The following is a 20,871-nucleotide window of genomic DNA, read 5'->3' as shown; positions in this document are numbered from 1 at the left end:
GTAAAGATCAACAAGATTATACAGTGTCACAAGAACACACTGACATGATTCAACACTACAGTAAATTAACAGGTAGTGTCATAGCATTTTTGTTTTCCTTGCTTGATATTACCCTACTTCCTCCACTTTTTCACATGTGAAAGAGCAACTTTCAGCCCTATTTATGCACATTTTGGAGACAAAACTACATTAGCACGATTGGCCAATTTCAGAGCTTGACAAAAAGTATAACTTTATCAGTCTACACAGAATAATGATTTCAGAATATTCTTGAATAAACACCTTGCAAACATGCGAACTGGTTGAAGATTTACAGCACAGGTCATTTCCATAAACCATAAATTGTTCAGGTTCCAAACATGCCAGTAAAACATTTTTGCGTGAGCGGTGTTTCTGATGATCATAATTCTCTTAAATTCAAACACAAGAATGAAAATCACCAGATGTAAAACCTCAAGAAAACCTATCCTAATGTGGAGACTGACAAAATGTCTTTCTTTTACGTATTTCAGTTTGGTTTAATGCTGTGCTAAAGCTTATTTCACTTACAGGGTGCCAGTCACATGTATACCTGAAGGAAACTCAGCATGGGTTTCTCCTGGGTACCTGAAAACCACCTGACTCAAACGTACAGCACAATCAGCCAAGGGGAGGATTTGAGCATGAAACCTGAGCATTTAACAAGCCAACTGTCTGCAGTGAAGTCCTGATGAGTCAATAAGAGCCTGGACAACATTAGACTAAAGTCTGCAACACTGTCTCTCCCAGCCACAGACTTGTTTGCTCTATAGTGATGGTAACAATGAACCAACCATTGATCCTGTATCAAGCTAGTGTGACACACACTACCTTTGCTGACAATGTAGCAGATATAGCAAACCAGGTAAGAATAATTTCTGCAAGTATATTTTACCTTAGCTGCCAAAGATACTAGATATTCGTTGCACCCAATCAAACATCAACCATTACATTCCTGGAAAGTTTGGATTATCAAGGTTTTAGATGTTTTCCTTAAACGACATTGAAGGATTGGTTAATATTGCATTGCATAGTATTGTGGTAGATCTGGTGAATAAACATGAAGTGAGAAAAGATTTACTGAGAACACCAACGGACTATAAAAGATGTACTTACAATTGCAACTCCATCCAAAGCCTTGAGTGACTTTAGGTGATAGATAACAAACAGCCTGTAGTTCTCCACAGTCTTGGCCACTGAATTTCCCCACAAATCCAGGATGACAAAGTCCACCAGACCCTGTCAGCAATGATGACACAAGGGATGAATAATAACATTTACATGTATCTAGTAACACGTGTCTCACACCAAATGCTGCACAATAAGGAACAGTCCAGTATTTATTTGCTTATTTATTACATCTCACTGTTGCTTTACACCATACTCAAGAAGTTTTCACTCAAACAATGGTGGTCAGTTTCACCGGTGGAAGAAACTGGAGTGTTCGGCATAATCCACCAATGACAAACTTTCCAAATGCAACATACATATATATGCATCATACTGGTGGAGGACAAATGGTCTTCATTGAATATAAGACTGTGTAAACTGTCACATGAGCGTCACTCATCACTTCTTATTACCAGCGTCCCACAAGCAGTTGGTGTGACGGAATGCACACATTCCTGGTCAAGGCTGAGTTTGAACCTGTACTGCGGTTTGAAAACTTTGATTAAGTATTGTGTAAATATAATGATGAGGAGAAAAGTACCTTGAGATAGAATATTTCCCTGACATTGCTGATTTGATTGTTGCCTGCGTACAGCTCCACCAGTAAGGCTGCTCTTTGGAGTCCCGCCAGTGAGGAGAGCTTGTTGTTGTCCACTGACAGGTACTGAAGTAAGGACAGGTTTTGAAGGCCACAGTTGTCAAGCGTGCTGATGTAGTTGTGGCTGAGGTTAAGGCGACGCAGTTGCTGTAATTTGCCCATGTTCTCAATCTTCGCTATACAGTTGTTCTCCAATGACAGCTCTTCCAGACGGGAACAGCCATCCAAACCCTGAACAAGAAAATTACCCTTAATCTTTCTCAGAATAATTTCATCATGCGATCAAAGCCATGTTTTACCTTTCTTTATTGGTAAAATAAAATTTTCCTTCACTTTCTATGTACAGCATCAACGAGTGTAAATCCAGATTCCAACAAACTTGGACATCACATTTACCTTTGATAGCAAAATGGAGGATGATTAATACTTCTTTAAAGATAACAATTTGGGATAATCCCGTAATTCTGAGATGTTGGTGTAAAAGGTCAGCACCAAACTTTCTAACTGCACCATCTTCAATTCCATAACCACCACACAGTTTGTCACCAGAGATTTAGTTGCAGTCATGCCTTACAAGGTTTGGAAGATTTCAACAGCTACTGAAAATTGGCTCCTGAAACATCTTCCATCAGAAAGTGAGCTAGAATAACTAGAAGGTGTAGGAGTGACCAACTGACCTCTATCTTGGTGAGGTCATTGTCATTGAAGGAGGCCCAGCGTAGGTTCTCCAGTCGGTCAAGGTTTGACAGCTTAGTGATGTGCTGACCATCCAGGTTTAAAGAGGTCACCTACAAAACCACACACTCACATATGTACATGAAGGTATATCAGAAAAAAATTTCATAGAACAATCCACAATAAATTTATACCATGCATCTATGATCTTTAAGACCTAATTAGACTTTAAGATCTTTGAACCGTATCAGACTCAGACCACAGAAACAGCCATAATAAAAGTTTTGTTCTAGGAACCAAGAATATATACATTTTAATATATATATTTTTTTTTCTTAAAAGCACAATTCAAACTTGGCAGATGGCTAAATTTACATCTTGGGCTCATCTCAGTCCATGTAATGACAAAAAGTGTATATCAAGAACATCCCACCATTTAATTAACGGTTATTAAAAGTATGTTTGATAAATGGCATAAATACATTTGGACGTGGGAGAACACAAGTAACTCCTCAGCAGCAGAAAACCTTGCTGACCTTACTGTACCAGCTGTTATCTGAGTCAGCCAACTTCTCTGGCTTGTTTCGGCTGATGGCCGTCAGACACTGAGCTGTGCTGAGGAGACTGAGGGAACGCGGGGCCTGTGTGTCCGTGCGGGACATGGTCAGCAGAGACACCTGGGATACCCTTGCTCCTGCTGCAACCCGCAGGGCAGCCGTAGCTTCCTCCTCTGTAACTGGCTCACCATTCATACACGTCAGTGTTTTGAGTCGTCCAATTGTACGAAGTCTTAGTCCGTCCAACTGGAAACATAAGCAAGTCAATCATCATTATAATATGGGAGTCACCAACAGCCCGAGCTGAACTATCCAGAAAAGCTTTTATCCATGATCAAGGTAGACTAGGCCAAACGTCATAAAATAAGCACTCAAAACATTGAAGTTAAAAATATATATGAGCTATAACAGCTTTAAAAATCAAACTGCATTAATCCTTTATTTAATATATGAAACAAAATCTTTGATGTTTTACTCAAGTATTGGTTAATATTGCTGATCTATTCTAGATCTTTTGAAATTTAACTTAACTAATGTCACAGTTTAGTGGGCTCGATACTGTGTTAATAAGTGTAACAGATTGATAAGTACATGAGGGCTAATGTCACGGGTGATATCACAACAGGTAAATGTTTTCTGTTTCAAACGACAATGTGTTAATGTAACAAAATATCAGCAGGAATTATGATACCAATTCTGCATTAATGTTGTGTCTTGTATTTAATGCCACCGACTGAATGACTATGACATAACGCCATTGATATTTGTATGAATGATTTGTGGCTTAGCACCATTGCAATTTGAAATACAAGTATTCATGCCAGGGGAACAACCAGAACCAAAGTATGAAGGTTGAAAATGTTCCAGACATCAAAGCCTAAGAGCCTACACAATGTCGAGGATGAAGCTGCCAGCTTTACCTTCTGCCAGTCATTCTGTCGCAGGTCCAGTGTCTCTATAACAGGCATGTGTTTGCGGAGGATAGACAGCTCCTCTCTTGTGTTGTGTAAGCGATTCCAGCTGAGGTCAAGGTATTTCAGTTTAGTCAGCCCCTGGGGTGAAGAACACACGCTAGATACATATTCTCAAAGCAATCTCATAATCACAAAGTACAGCTGTAAATCGTGATTATACAAGCAGGTACGCTGTATAAAAACGAAAAGAATTTTTTTTTCCTTCCATACATTCTACTAAATCAAAACAAGGAATGATTAGTTCATGATTAAATGAAATCCAGAGTTGTTTAACTAACCTGTGAACTTAATACTACCCTAATTCCTCAATCTTTTCATATATGAAAGAGCATTTTAATTTCATTTTGGAGACGAAATTACACTGGCTGGATTGGCCAGTTTCAGGAGCACAGCTTTATCAGTCAATACAGAATAATGCCTTTAGAATATGTGTAAATAAAAACCTTGCAAACATGTGAAAAAAATGCTGAAAATTACACAATCAGAAAGATCAGTTGAAGGGTTATTTCTCTATAATGACACATTTCAGATAGGACAGACAGTGATCAGCCAACAGCCATCCAGATATACATCGATGAGAATAAATAAAACAAACAACAGAATCTGCATTACATTACACGGACACCATTACAACCTCAGCGAGAAATTAGAAAGGACTATGTCAGAGAGCCTCCATGTTATTCTTCGACCTACCTTCACTCCCTCAAGGGTGTAGATCTTGTTAAAACTGACATCCAGGTACTCAATGTTCTGCAGCAAGAGATGAGATAATTTACTGTAAACATAGCATTTATCTTGCCCAAGGATCACAATGAGACTTAGATTTAAGTCAAAATTTCATTCATTAAACTTGGTATGTTACTTTCTGTTATTTTAGTTGTTTTACAAGAAGTTACCCACAATTTATGTTGTCACGCAATGTTATGGACTTGTTACACAAGAAATAATAATTTTAAAGCCATATGAAATTTCAACCTAAATATGAGATCGTTTCATGATCCTGGAGCCTGGTCTATAGCCAATTCATGCCATAGGAAGGAACACTTCACTTGTAATATATAGATAATAAGTTTTTCATTTTATATGTGGCATAATGTTTAGATGCAGTAAATCCTCTGATATAAAGGCCATAGGTAAACCAACGAAACATGGATTTGAAATCGCAACGTTGGTCAAGGCCTAATGATCTGGGGACCGTCTTACAAAGTTGTTGCACCCTATGTCAAGCCCATTACCATGGTCACATATCCTCCACTATATCTTGCCTTGCACGTTACACCAAGCGTGTGATGCGACTACTTCCCAAGATGGGCCGATGAAGCACTGACCAATGAGCAACCAAGTAAAGATACATGCAGTTGTTTTGTAAAATATATATATTTATTCCAATTATCAAACAAATTCTTTCTTCAGCAATTCATTCAATGTTTTGGAAAATATTCTTATACAATCCTTGCTATTAAGAGATCTAGAAATTCCATCTACATATTTTCAATTAACTGAGAGGAATACCATGTATGCATGTTCAAACTGATTACAAAACAGCATTTGAGGTATAAAAGTTAGAGAAAACTCACCATATGTGCCAGCTCATCAACACGTATAATTTCATTGAAGCTGAGTATGAGCTTCTTCAGCTGAGGGATGTTGTGAAGGTATTTCAGCTTGGTTATTCCATTGCCATGGAGGTTTAGAACTGTGATCTTGGAGATGGAATCAACCTTCAAAGTCTTCATTAGAAGATCTTCGCTGAGGGTGATCAACCTTTACAAAGAGGGAAGAAACACAGCTGAGCTTGGTTGACTTGTGTATGTATGACAAGTAAGTCTGATTCAACATTAGGCTGACATTTCTTATACTCTGTGTGTGTGATCCATGTACTAAGTTCCCAGCACACACAAAACCTGGATGGACATAGAACTACATCTGTTTGCCAGAGAACACTATAAGCACAGATGAAGAGCCTAGACTTTTCCATCATTGAATACTACAGGTGCATTATACTGCTGTAACACCTTAATACAAGTATTGGAATTTTAGCAACCATCAGCCATCATCATTTGCAACAGCCATATGCCAGTGTTGTTAATGGTGACAAGATCGAGAATAACTTTTGGTTTTCTGAACACATTTTGCTTTTAATAAGGAAAATAATCTTTTACTTCCCTGGTTTCATCATTTTCTGAAAGACTGCCATTGGTCTTGATGCTAATCCTGAACACCAAGTTCCAAACCCTCTGTTCAAATCATACATGTAGATCATGTATTATTCCCATGTGTGATCAGAAACCTGCCATTACTTGCCCTGTGGGGCACCTATCCTGCCCTACCTGGGTCGAGGTTTGAGTTTAGGTTCCATGTCCAGTACATCACTGTCCACATCCTTTCCCTCTTCAATATGAACAGCCTGTCTATGCACTTGGCCATCAGTTGTCAACCAGTCTGTTACACTGTTAAATGGGCATTTCGTTTTGGACTGAAAAGATAAGAAAAATAAGTACAAATACATGTTGCGAGTAAAGACAGAAACACGTCTTATACAATTTGAGTTCATCATGGTCTGGCAAATATTGTTTCAGCTGGAAGTCTACCAGCTCTTCATATATGTAATAGCAGGATCAAATCCTGCTCTTGATGGTCTGCCCGTAGCTTTAATAATTAAACTGGAGAGGTTTGTGAAGTAACGGGCAGAAGCCTACTTTTGAAAAGTAATGTATGTACTCTGATTGTCATGAGCTGTAAAACGATAAAGTCAATCTCAAAATGGGCTATCTACATGTACATAGGTGCATGTAGGAACAGTTTTATCTTATAAACACGTCTTGGTACATCCATACTGACCTCTGTAACACTTTATTAAGCACGTTTTTCTTTTATGTACATGTTTACTTACTTTTTTTTTTTAATGTTTGTTTTCTAACACACTGACAGTGCTTTCAAATTTAGTCTTTTTAGTTTATGTTTGTTTTCTAACACACTGACACAGTGCTTTCAAATTTAGTCTTTTTATTTTATGTTTGTTTTCTAACACACTGACACAGTGCTTTCAAGCAATTATTGACCACATCCATGTAATATAACACCATCATGTACGCTGCCTAATGTGTCTTCTGTCACATAACTGTACTTTTGAGGATGACTGGTGCTACACAGTTTGTCAAGTACTTTCTAAATGCAGATCTTCCTGATTTTCTCCCAAAAGTGTAAACCACCATCCTAAAAGTGTAATATTCTTCTGCAGTATGGTCTAGAACACCCATTCAATACATTTTTATTGTGGTTAAAAATGCACCAGTTTGTGGTTAAAATATATGTCTCACACTGCTTCTTATAACTTATTGTCTGGTTAAAAAATGTACCATTGACACTGCTTGATAATAAATTGTTACAAAATTTCTCTCTTGTTAAGAGTTGTGTGTAGGATTATAGGATTGTTCTTGTTAGGTTCTACTCACCATATCTAACTCACTCATATCTACTCACCATATGTGAGCGTATTGTGTGTGATAAATTCTGTGATCCCCTCACCAGATGTGGCCGCTCGTGAGTTTGTCCAGCTCATGCTAGCTTCCTCTTCCTACGTAGGAAGGTCTGCCAGCACCCTGCGGTTAGTCGATAGTCATAGGATTTCCCTCAAGGGTTTCCTCCTTATATCATGCTGTCCACCATGATATAAGTGAAATAGTCTGGAGTACAGCATCATACACCAATCAAATATATAAATAAATAAATAAATACTGTTTGCCTTTTGACTCACCCTGGTAATGTATTCAAACTCTATCACATACTCCGGCAACGACCAGCTCGTGGTCAAAGACGTACCACTCACACTGTCTGTTACTGCACTCACAGCTTGACTTTGTGCTCTTGGAGCCCTCTGCATCTGATACAAACAGTGGTCAATAAATATTAAGATAAATATGCCACTTCAATAAAACTGAGCAGCATTTTTTTTTGTTCGATTGTTTGACAGAAGGATACAGTGAGAGGCAACACTGTACACTTCACTGAACTTTGACCGTGTCTTCAGTAATAACAGCATGGTGTCACAGGGACATTGCTGTAAATGATGCTAAAATAATATAATTCGGAGGCTACTGTTTGCAACTTTGGATCTAAATTTATGAGCCATTTAAGAGTCGTCACACACTTTGCATCTATAGGTATGACACAGAAATCTCTTATAGTTGTTTTTTTTAGGGCTGAAAGAAATGATTCCGTGCAAGAGAAGAGATTGTAAATTTCATAAGGCATAAAGTGTTCAAAAAATATATCAAAATTTCATCTTTTGTAAAATAAATTTGTCACTTCAATTAAAGATTTAAATTCAAATCACTCACGTGACTGGAGGCATTTCTTCCTTGGCTTATACACAGCGTCCAGTTAGGGAACGCAGCTCTAGATATCCTGCCAACCAGAAATGAAGGGTAAGTCCATTTATTTATTTCCTTGATTGTTGCTTAATGCAATACTCAAGAATTTTACAATTGAATGATGGCAGCCAATTTTGTGGATGAACAATCTGATCTTTAGCAACTCACTAAACTTTCTCACATGTGACAGATGTATATGCACATCATATTGCTGGAAGACAAGTGGTCTTCAACGAACATAAGATTTCACAAACTGCCACACACGAATGTTGTTGAAAAGCATTCAAATTAAGATTAAATCGAGAATCAATACTCCAGGTAAAAAATTTTTGCTGAGAAATTAATGAAAACAAGAGATTCAGTGAAGAAATGCACAATTCAGACAAAGTCTTGAGATTTGCGAGAGATTCTTGTCATCGTAATCTCATTAGAATGAAACAGTGTCATTGTAATCTGGGAAAAATCTGGATATGTTGTTCAAACATTGCTGTTCCTGCTTTGGGTCAAATCTGTGGGACAGAGCATGACTGCATCTGGCTTCCACATGTAACACACTTACTCTTTGTAATCCGATACCTGGCAAGTCTTCCCCAGGTACACCTTGGCCACAACCAGCTTACCTGTCGGTCAAGAAAAAAACATCAACATCACTCATGCCAACCTGCTGTTAGGTAAACTATCACACCAAGTAAATCCTTATAGGGAGTTTATTCTTTAACATCTTGAACAGAACCAGGTGTTCAATGTGAGTCTCGCCTCTTCGATTTCATTTATGCTCTGCTTAAAGTATAATGTGGTCTGAATGTACAGCCAAAACACTTCATTTAATAATTTCCAGATTAACAACAAAAATGCACACATTAATTTTCAAAATTCAGGTCAAATTTGAACTGCTCAAAAAAAAAAGAGTTTTTGCTTAAAAACCAAAAATCACAAGAAATCAAGGATAGCACCTTTTGAAAGAGCATGTCAGCTACGAGAGAGAAAAATATACATGAAGTTCAGTTTGAAACAAACAATTTACATCAATTTGTGGTATTGCCTTTCATTTTAGCGCTCATCTTACATATACCTAGTTGAATTTAATAGTTACATATACATGTCAGCGGAGACAAAACTCACCATATCTAAAAGGGCACGGGTCAGCAGTGTCTGTGTCCTTGACCTGCTTGCTGACACTCCTCATCCGGTGTCGGTCGGCCAGACTCAGACTATTGGTGAGTGGAACAGCACCCACTCTGCCCAGTTTCTGTCAAACACAAACAACACCTTTAATTACTTGGAGAAAGGTAATCGACTTGAGAAAGGATTTATCCCATGAAGAATTTTAGTTTACACCACAATAGTTAGTTTCACGGGAAGGGGTGGGGTGGAGGAAGCTGAAATAAACCACATGTTACCACTTTTCCCTGTGAATCATGTGATACTGAGTTTTACCCGCAGGGTGAGCTCAGGGTGTACACCATATAGGCTAAAGATGAATGATGAATGATCTTGCTCTAAGATGGAGCAGCTGAAGTCACCATCAAAACAATCCTATAAGCACTGCTGACTGCTTACTGCCACCAAGGCACCGAGAACAGAACAGGTGGGGGAATCCCAAAGGTGCTCTATTCTGGTCTGAGATCGAACGAACACCCCGTATGCCCTGGTGACTGAACAGTAAGGAAGTTGTTGAGTTTTCAAAGGAATGCCAAACACCGGAGAGTTGAGGATTGATTTCGTTTTTTGGGGGTTGTTTCCAACATGATATCGGTCAAAGTAACATTGCTTTAATCAGAAAACATTTGAAAAATAGTTCCTTCTGAATCTGAAATAATATGACTTACAAAAAAAAAGATGGATGAAAAATGAAAACCACATAGTTAACAGGGAATATAAGAATGCGAAAATACACAATCAGACATAACAGTTGTGTAAAATTCATTTCCACTGACGAGTCGCATGTTCTTAACAACAGACAAGACTTCACCAGTGTAACAACATACCATGGAGGTTTCTGCGTCTAGAAAGCCCTCCTCCAGGACTCTGACGGGCTCCTGACTGCCACCAGCCATGTTAGGGTCCCACACCCAGAACAGGTACTCCAACAGCTTCTTGTAACTGGAGCTACAGATAAACCAAAATTAACAAACCAGGCTGTGAGACATACAGAGATAGTGGCAACTGACAGGACACACCAGTGTACATGTAGAGTTACAGCTAGAGAATAGCAACAGATATGATTGTAAACTCATAGAGAGCAACACAGCCAGAAAGGCAATAGCCAAGCATTCAAAAACAGTTAGTCACAAACTATTAAATGGTTCTGAACTAATTGTAGAAAATCAATCTTCTCCGAATGTACCTTGTCTATCTAGTGGGTAATACAAGCTAATAATATGTCCCATGACCTACCAGCCAATACATGTACTATTAATGTACCCAATACAAAGTGTATTATGAGAGCACCTTATTTGAGAATAAAATTATTTTGTGATTTCAGTGCTATTTAGGTGGGACCATTCAGAAAACATAATGCACTACTTCTTTCAGAGACAGAACTTTGATAAGTTACAGTCCTAAGACAGAGCCAGAACATTTTTCCCTCACTTTATTCCTGGGTAGAACTCTCCATCCGTCTCATCTGTCAGATGACCGACTTTGTCCTCAAATCGTGACCGCAGGATGCGGTTGTGAACACGTGTAATACGATGGACACGTAGTCCGGTTATGCCATGCTCCTTGTAGTCCGTGGCGCAGAATCGAGACAAAATCAAGTCATGACACGAGGTAAACCTGAAGTGAAATTTTTTTTTTCCTTTATATTATTTTACTTTTCTTTCATTTACTATATACATATTCAACATATTATTCAACTGGTTTCATTCTCCAGTGCGGCGGAAACGCCAATCAAACAAACAAACAACAGGTTTCGTTTTTTTACATTTACTTATTTACTTATTTCTTTCATAATGGTAAGAAGCATGATATATTATATTAAATGTTTCAAAATTATACCACAATTATCTGCTGTCAATTTGTTATGACCTATATGAGATCTGGAGGATAACCACATCAGTGTGACAAAGTAAATTCTCCTGCCATTTTGCAGGGTGCTTTGCTCGTCAGAAGGTCAATGCATACACTTTTATACTAACGAGCACAGTTTTGACCAAAATATACAGGTTTATAAGAGTACGGCTTGTTAAAGCAGTAATGCTATTTATCTGCTGTATGAACACAGGTGTGTATCTTACCAGACACTGGAGGGAAGGCCATCCTCAAACCTGATGTTCCCACCACTTTCCAGCTCTGTCACTAAACGACCCACCCAGATATCCGGGTGTGCCGAATCCTTGCTAACGTGTCCTGATAGTAGAACTCAAGCCTGCCCAACAGAAAAAAAGCACACATAGTTACTACCCACTTTTACTTTAGGTGCAGTTTAAACTCTCAATTATATGTTCTTGTAGATTTATTTTACTATAAAGGTGACAGAAGAATTATTGTACCACCTAAAGTCTACCACTTGCGAGAAACTATTGTTTTACAGAAATTAGACTTGAAAAACATAAAGGGCAATGTATATGAATTTATTTAACTTTTTAATATTACATGTTGAAATATTTTCAGCAATATGGGTTTGAAAAAGAAAACAAAGATAAACTGAACTTACTCTTGAGCCTTTTTCTCCCACTTTTTGCTGCGTTGTGCTAGTGCAATTTGTTTAGCTTGTAATTCTTCCACGAGAGTTTTGTTATTTTCAGCCTGTACAAACATATTTTAACCCTCATCACAACTTTCAAAGCTTAGATATCTTTCATGGGCATCGGTGATGTACATTCACACAACAGGTCTTAAATGGATAAGTTTACCTTTAGAATTCTTTAGTGTTTTAATTAGCTGCTGCCATGCCTCCAAACCTCACCCACTCCCAAATGTTGGTAGTTTTCCCCCACCACAGTCAGATAATATATGAACTTACAAAAGAGTAAAAATGGTGAATACAACAATGTCTTCATTGAGATAAGAACACTGGCGATGGAGAATCTTTAAACATTTCTGCCTTTGTGACGATGGTTCTGGGCAAACTGGTAAAATAGTAATACATGTAGTAATGCAACTTGTGCATTCCATGAGAGCTACATGTAGGGTCAATCCAGCTTGCACCTCTGTTGCCACTGTGTGGCAAAAAGTACCCCATTCACGTAAAGTTCTGCTGAAACTGTGAACAAAATAGTTGATGAGCTACAAGAGCAGGTGAGAAGAACATACCTGATTTTCCCTCGCATCCTTATCGCTCTCTGTACTGCTGTTATAGCCGTCTGTGTCTAGTGGGCTCAGAGAGTTCTCCTGCAACTCTCTTTCAATCTGAAACCGACATAAGGGCTTGAATTATGTGGCCCTCCATAAATGTGGTCAATTAACTGTGGCGCACAATGCAATGTCAGCATACAGGATGGACACAGTGACACCACAGTGTTATATATGTGAATGTCAGGGTAAACTATTACCAGTATACAACGTCTGATCGGCTGGGTTGTGATGTGTCATCAGGATACAATAGGCAGTTTTGCACTGACCTTATTTTCTAAATCTTTTTGAACAAAAGCATGTCACTTGCCATGCTTAAGTTTCTACACTGAAATAATTTTGAAATTATCAATCTCTTTCACTTGTGCATAAGATGTTAAAGTTTATTGTAACAGCAAGTCTGTTAAAAGATGTACACTGCACACAATGTTATACATATTGAGATATGTAAACAAGATCCACAAATCAGTGGAGTCAAGACATTTAAAATAGGAGAGGATGCATGTATTTGGCCAACACAGCTGGTTAAATGCCCTTTATACAGACCTGCTTTATGGCATGGAGAAGGGCTTTGAGTCTGTCGTATGGAAACTGTAACAGCTGGTTTCTCAGGGTCTTCACTCGGCTGGCCACATCAGCCAAGTTTCTCTTCACCATCTTCACTCTCATGTTGTAATACATCTTTTTCTTCATCACAGTGCTCTGTGAGGTAAAGAAAGGTTTGCATTCTGGTGTAACCTTCATCAATACAATACAGTTATACTGACATGATAAAAGTTCAAGGCACATGAAAAGCATTTACATGAAATCAAAACAACCCAAACTCAAACACCTCAGCTCTGCAAATCAACACAGTGACATCAAAGTGTAAAGATTTTGGGTAAAAGACATGACTATGACTATGACAATACATTCTTGGCGTAGGTAAAAACAAAGTATAAACTGCTTGCAATGACAAGGGTTTCTCAACTCCTTCCTTAACACAAACATAACTTAATTGGCCAAAAAACTGTAGGGCACCACCTTCATAAAACTTCTTGACTCACACTTTTCGTAAGAATGTTGGGCATAGGCTCCAGTGCCATAAGGGGACATTATTTATGAGATGATAAAGTTACAAACAACTGATTTACGCAGTTTTGTAAAACTGAGCCCAGATTTTCAACTTACAGCACTCAGATCATGCAGTGTATGATTGCTAACATCATAGGTGTCCAGCTGTTTCAGGTTTGGTAGGTGGAACAGCACGTGTGTGGAGTAGTTACAGAGAAGGCTCACAGGGCACGGTGCATACTGACTGTCCTTCAGGCTTAAGTTCTGCAGCTTTGGCAGCTTTATCAAGTGAGTCAAGTCCTGAAACAGGAAATCAAACAAAAATTACATATATTGGCAATGAATCACACTTGGTAAACATTGCATGATTTCAAATATTATTCTGAGGATTAACGTTAAGTACTGCTTTGAAAATAGTGACACAAAGGGACATCACTCTGCAACTTGTTATTTCACAAACCACTCGGCTGTCTATTTTAGGACTTTTACGACAAACGATTCAAAAGCGGTATTCTATTTATTTAAATTCCAACTGGTATTTTGCACCATATTCAACCATATTTCATTTTTATGATGGTTGGTGGACAAAGCGGGTCATGAAAGGACACACCTTTCTAACAAGAACAGGATTTTGAACTGAACAAGCCACCTTACTGATCAAAGTTTTTCTTTAGGGACAAGTCATTCGCTGGCTCAACTATCAAGGACCCAGCAAAGATTATTATTTTCATAGGTATCTTATGTAGTTAAGAATAAAATGAACAGCACCATGAAACACTGGGAAAACTGTGTGGTATATTTGCCAGAACTTACTGATAAACCACAACTCACCTTGAAGGCACAGAGTTTATTACCCGACAAATTCAAATCCTCCAAGTTCTGATTCAACAATAAATTGTGACCTGCAGAAGAATACAACATTTAAAATAAATAACAGTTAATACATGAAAAGTAATAGTTTGAATTTCAGTTGCTTATGAAAACAAGGCTCTGGGCAGACCACAGGACAACAAAGTTATAAACACACACATTATGGAAATGTAGTCATACACTGACAAAACCAAGGCACAAATTGTGACTTTCAGAAAGAGTTTGCATTTATTTATCTAACTGGTAGTTTACAGTGTACCTAAGAGTGTTTCACTTACATGATGGCAGTCACAAAAAGGTTATATGGTTGGAGGTGACTTGGGTGGGGAGAGGAAGGGTGGGGTGTGGGGGGTGGGGGTGGGGGTGGAGGTCTCACTGACCCATCAGGTACCAGTCTTATTATACCAAGAAGCCCTGTTAGCCTTACGGTCACGTAACTGCCAAGTCAATCAGCACAGCAGGCATTAGTTCACCATGGCAGTTGTGTGCTTCTAATGCTAGGAGAGCTTCATGCAAGTGGACCTTAAACAAATACCCTTGACAGTCCCGCAAAGGAAAAAGTGTGAACTGATTTGGAACATGAAAGAGTCAAATTTGTATTATCTTGATACTAATCTTTAATACTTTTTCCATGAATAACAGGCAATGTATATCCATAACTTACTCACCAATTTGATGAATTTGGTTTTCTGCCAAATTCAATTCCTTCAACTTTGTAAGTTTCCCAAGATTCTGTAACATATATTTTCATACCATTAGCCAACAAACTCAATAAATTTGGCATCATATTTCTATCGACATGCAGATGAATAAGAATTATTTTTAGAACCAGAATTAAAACACGGCCATGTAACCAGAATGTGCGATTTAAGGGGAGATAATTATGTTATATTTAATCATGAAGCTTTGATTTTTGTTATGCATTTTATACAAAAATCAAACCCTCTTTTTTTTACATGCCAGAATCTCATAAAAATATCTTAATATGCATTCCATATCTAAAGAATTTCTTTAAAAAACAAAACAGCAGCTTTCTTTCACTTCTCTACTCGGCTTCCTTGTATTAGTTGATACATCAACAAGCAGGTGAAACAAATGTACACAGAGGGCAAACAGGATCTTTCTATGACAACCCAAGCTTAGTTGTAATTGAAGATGTGTCATGTCGTAGGATAACATACCCTACATAAGTCCAAAGTGAATGATTATCACAATAATTATACAGGGATACATTGTAATAATGTTAAGTAATAATATTTGTTATAATGTTAGCAGGGGACCATTACTGGCTATAAGATGTCACATGTTTCATACTCTCCCATTACAAGCTCAGTCGGAGGTCTACAGCCAGAATTACTATAAAACAGACCTTCAGGAAGTTGCAGATTGCACATATCTACGGTGTTATATACAAACTTACTTCAATATTGGCAATGAGGTTAGTATTAAGCCAGAGGACTTGCAGCTGTGTGAGGTGTTGCAGGTTCTCAATACAGCGGATCTTGTTGCCATACAGGTACAGCCTCCTCAGCTCCTTACAGCCTTCTAGGAGCTCCACTTTCTGTCAAACAGGAAACAAAAATGGCTTGCATATCCATGCAATCACCTTCAAATAATGTTTGAGTGATTCGCATGCCAGCGCAGCACAATGACCCAGGAGTCCCTCACCAATGCAGCCACTGTGAGTGCAAGGCCACCTCAAGCTGGCTTTCTTTACGGCCATATCTGGGCAGGCCTGTCACAACTTGCGGGTAGTCATGGGTCTACCCAGGGTTCTGCCCGGTTTACATCCGTCATAATGCCGTTCACCATCAAATAAGTGAAATATTCTTTAGCACAGCGTAAAAAACAATCAAATACATAAATAAATAAACATAAAATGTATTTAGAGGGCCTTACATCTCATAAGATAGCAAAGCTTATGTAGTTTCATCTACCCAGCAGACAATCTACCCCGATGACTTTCGACTATCACCTGAAGTTATCATTCACAATGATTAATCCAGTCATAATCTTAAGTAAAGCTGACCTGTACACAGGTTTACCCATGGACTGTCTCACCTCAATCTCACATTCGCATATCCACAGTTCACAAAGTTTGGTCAATGACGACAGTCCTTCCAGACGATCAATTTGTTGACCAATCACAGTGAGGGATGTCAAGTTTGGGAAGTGGCTCAGGCCAATCAGCTTTGGGTAACCAGAGAAAAACATCTCAAGAGCCAAGACAGAGCCTCCCTCCTGCTGTAACCGGCCATAGCTGAGCCCATTACTGGAACACTGAAATGTCAATTGACAAATTAATTCCCCCTTCAACACCTTTATCAAGATGTTCTGATTAAATCATCTGATCATGTACACGAGTTTCCTGAAATAAATTCTTATTTCATGTCTTAATTATTAAGCAAGGAATATATTGCATGTATATCATAAACATAAAACCACATCACCAATGCTAAATGATTACAGTGGAATTCTTCACCGATTTCTTATCTACAAAAGGAGTAGATGATGAACTGATAGTTTCAACTTCAAAATAAAAATATTCAGATGCCTAAGTCACCTAAGATGCTGAGAGAACCCTTTTTTTAATACAAAAAGGTGGAAAATTAGGCTATACATGTACCAAAAACAAAAAAAGACAGATAATACCTACAGACAGAAGTACATGTATTTCACAGATACATGTACATGTATGTCAGAATCATGCTTGAAGGTGTATTAATAAGTTTGATGCACTATCGTATAGTACAAAAAATTAAAATACCTAGCCATAAGTGGCTATCCAAATATAAACACCTACCAATTCCTTGATAACTTCCTCCTCTTCCTCCTTAGTCAGTTTGCTTTTACTGACACAGGCAACTGCAGAACTGTCCACAGATGGCATGGGTAGGGGTTCTAACACAGACATGTTGAAGGTGAGCAAATGTCCTGGCCGGTACAGTATCTGTTACCTTCATCCCATCATCCAGAACGCAATCATTGTACAGCATCTGGTACAGATATACAAAGCCTTAATTTTTCTTATGCACATTACGCACAAAATCACGTCAGAATTTCATAAAAATATCTTAATATGCATTCAACATTTAAATATTCTTTAAAAACATCCTATCTATCGTCAGTTATCTCCACATTAACTTATGCAGTGACAGTCTCCTGTTGTGTGACTTACGTAGTCCTTCATACTACACTCAGTGAACTGAAATCCTTAAAACTACATTCACTTGTAAATAACTTGTTTTGATTTAAATTATGAAGAAATTCTGTGGCAGTAGGCATATTTTGTCAACTATTAATGTAGATCAAAGCATTTACCATATGCAGATTGCTGTGTCATTCATCTACTTCCAGTATGTGCATGAGCGTCACCACGTGGAACACTCATGAATTCACGATCCCACATTCATAACCCCATATGACAATATGATCAAAAAGGCCTCAATAGGGCAGAAATGATAAAATTAGAATGCTCCGAAATAACATCGGCAAAACCTGTGTGTCTTAAAAACAAGGTTAAATTAAAACTGTTATCCAACAGTGTTGCCTGGGCCCATGCCACTAATTTTTTAACACTTGTGGTAGCCTGGTGTCTGTACAGTTTATGATATTCGGAAAGCAAAAATGGAAAAGAATGTACTGGATTTGAGCCCTGAACTGCCAGGCATCATTTACAATCACCAAGTACTGAAGACTAGCGTGGAGATTAGGTGGCTTTGACCTGCTAATAGCCAAGGACAAAAGACAGAAAGAATACATTGCTGCAGAGGTGATGCCCGTTCCCATGGAAAACTGCAGTGAATGGTTTCATACAGTCTAGTATAAAGCTCTTGTGTTATTTACATAGAAAAGTTTGGAAAAAAATTAGTTGTTTTCTGGTCATAACCATGAAAACAACACAAAGTACAAATATAATTCTTGAGGATTTGTAATCGTTATATCAAGGAGCACCAGGTAGTGTGTTTGTGTAATGATTTTAAGCAGTTTTAAAAACTGACCTACTTTTGAGCCAAATTTATTGGTCAGTTTTGGCCTTATTTGCATATCAAACTAAATTTTTTACAATATGGGCAGGGCGATCCACCTAAAAACTGTAAACGAAAAGTCTATCTGAATATTTTTAGCTGTTTTGGAGAAGAAGATTATTTTAGCTTATCAATAAAATTCAAAATGGCTGCCAAATCATGTGACTTGTAAAACAGCAGACGTTGCGTCATATGCTTCTCATTAAGACTCCAAAGTTTGGTTTTCTTCCTTTACTAGTTTTCGAGATATTGCAATTTTACAAGTTGATTAATGATAATAATAATAATAATCTGAAAGATTTCAAGAGGTGTCCTGCTAGGATACTAACATGGATCCTTAATTATTAGGTACAGGATGGAGATAATCTAAAAAGTTTTCTGTCACCAAAAGAATTTCAAAATTTTTGAGCTGGTTCCGCTAAATAAAAAAAATGAATTGCATTTGACTCCTATAGCTAAACCTCTTGTTACTATATTTTTCAAAAAAAGGCAATTAAGGGAAATTAAGGGGAAATCTGTCACTGGTCTAAACTATTGGCCCGACAAGATAACAAACAAATCATGCAGTGCCTTGATTCCCACAATGCAGCGTTCTCTTGTGGATCACACATGTAAACAATATGACAGACTGAAAGCGAATTATTAGTCTAGGAAACCAAATATGATCTTCCTTTCTATCAATAAAGTACTATAAAATATTCATAATTCCCAACGACCTGTATTGCAGACCTGACGTTACACAATAAGATGCATAATTAGTGAGTTGATGTTCAAAGGGAAACCCAGAACAAAACTGAGCATTTAACTGTTCACTCAAAGTAAGATACATGTCAAAAAAAGTCTCAACTTTATGTAGATGACATCTAATTTGACACCACAATGTATCTGCCATTGGCAATATGTCTCTTTAAATGCTCTTCACGTCATTCCAGCAAAGCTGCCCTCCTCAGTGTCATATCAGCCTCTTTCAACATCACATAAGAAATACTTTAAATGTTCAACCTTTACAACCTTAAAAGCACTTTATTCAGTGGAATTTATGTATATCATTATTATGAAAATGATGCTAAAATGATTTATTTGTTTCAATAAAGATGCAAGCTTCAAAAATTGTGCAAATTATTTCTCTACACCTCATAGTTCTGTCACAATGTTTCAAACTATTGCTTGAGGTAGAAAAGAGGTGGTAGAAAAAGTTGTTGCATCAGGATATTATCACGTCACACTACACAAATTTTATAGAAACAGACTAAGATTTTGTTTTTGATGACTCTTTAGTCACACGTATAGGGGGGTTAAACAACGTTATTCATTGTAAATTCTTTTGAATCATGGTCAGGTGTTAACCATGGTATCAGGATTTCTTTCATATCATTTTAATATTTTCATCTAGTAGTAGATTCTCTTGGAACTGCACTAGCACTTTAAAAATTCAACACCACAAACTGATCAAAAATTCATATGAAAATTATCTACATTAATATGGTATCTCCATATTTCTGAGAACATACTTAATTGCAGTTATACCATAATGCTAAACCGTCCTAAATTAGTTGAACTACCAGCATGAAAATTTTACTAGCATTTTTTTTTTTGGACATAGTATTAAATATTAAAGAGACTTCACTGAAGAATTTTCTTGAATGAATAAACAGATTTGCATGCTATAGGCTTAACTATAAATATTTGATGGCGAGTTAGGTTAACAAAATGTCGTTTTTTCTGCCCTTTGCGAGATACTAGTGAGCACAAGCTCATAAATATTGAAGTATAGGACAGACCTGTCCAAACTGTCCATTAAAAACATGCATATGACATTAATATTCTTTACTGGAAATACATCAACAGGATGACGCACTTGTATATATGTTCAACCTGTCCGTGACATCATGACACCACAATTGCTTTCACTGCAAATGGCACGAAATATAACCTATTCTTCAACCTTTTTACCACCCACTCTTGCCAAGTAGTAGATTACATTTATTCTGAAACAAGGAAAGATGCATACGCTCATACATGCACATCTTATAAATATTATGTTGTTGTTGTATCTAAATGCTGAACCGTTCATTTTGTCAGACGCATGGTGTTCCCCAGTCATTATGTATTAGTTTTTCTGATTGGAACTCATAGATTCTTTGAGCCCAGGAACGAAAATGTGGATAAACAGAATGATAACATTTCAAACTATTACATTACCTCATCACGATTATCGCCTAGCCAGTACGAACAACTGAAGTATCCTCAATACTGAAG

The 20,871-nt window shown here is 37.6% G+C and overlaps 1 protein-coding gene across 1 annotated transcript in view; it reads right to left on the bottom strand.

Annotated features, from left to right (window-relative positions):
* LOC135468710 (leucine-rich repeat-containing protein 9-like) overlaps positions 1-20,871 on the bottom strand; it is a 33,531-nt gene extending 12,660 nt beyond the window's left edge. Inside the window, 28 exon segments of the mRNA XM_064747105.1 lie at positions 1,135-1,257; positions 1,730-2,017; positions 2,464-2,574; positions 2,998-3,264; positions 3,939-4,070; positions 4,686-4,742; positions 5,570-5,756; positions 6,323-6,468; positions 7,750-7,788; positions 7,790-7,875; positions 8,333-8,377; positions 8,380-8,399; positions 8,925-8,985; positions 9,488-9,614; positions 10,354-10,474; positions 10,958-11,143; positions 11,605-11,689; positions 11,692-11,735; positions 12,024-12,115; positions 12,623-12,718; positions 13,208-13,363; positions 13,832-14,014; positions 14,546-14,616; positions 15,253-15,316; positions 16,005-16,145; positions 16,646-16,864; positions 17,388-17,580; positions 20,815-20,871. Coding sequence (XP_064603175.1) covers positions 1,135-1,257; positions 1,730-2,017; positions 2,464-2,574; positions 2,998-3,264; positions 3,939-4,070; positions 4,686-4,742; positions 5,570-5,756; positions 6,323-6,468; positions 7,750-7,788; positions 7,790-7,875; positions 8,333-8,377; positions 8,380-8,399; positions 8,925-8,985; positions 9,488-9,614; positions 10,354-10,474; positions 10,958-11,143; positions 11,605-11,689; positions 11,692-11,735; positions 12,024-12,115; positions 12,623-12,718; positions 13,208-13,363; positions 13,832-14,014; positions 14,546-14,616; positions 15,253-15,316; positions 16,005-16,145; positions 16,646-16,864; positions 17,388-17,498 — 3,258 coding nt within the window. The 5' untranslated portion in view covers positions 17,499-17,580; positions 20,815-20,871.

The sequence above is a fragment of the Liolophura sinensis genome, chromosome 6 (genome assembly GCF_032854445.1).
Source record: "Liolophura sinensis isolate JHLJ2023 chromosome 6, CUHK_Ljap_v2, whole genome shotgun sequence".
In the NCBI taxonomy this organism is placed as follows: Eukaryota; Metazoa; Mollusca; class Polyplacophora; order Chitonida; family Chitonidae; genus Liolophura; species Liolophura sinensis.
The sequence above is the reverse complement of the archived record's forward strand: the minus strand, read 5'-3'. Positions and strand labels throughout refer to the sequence as shown.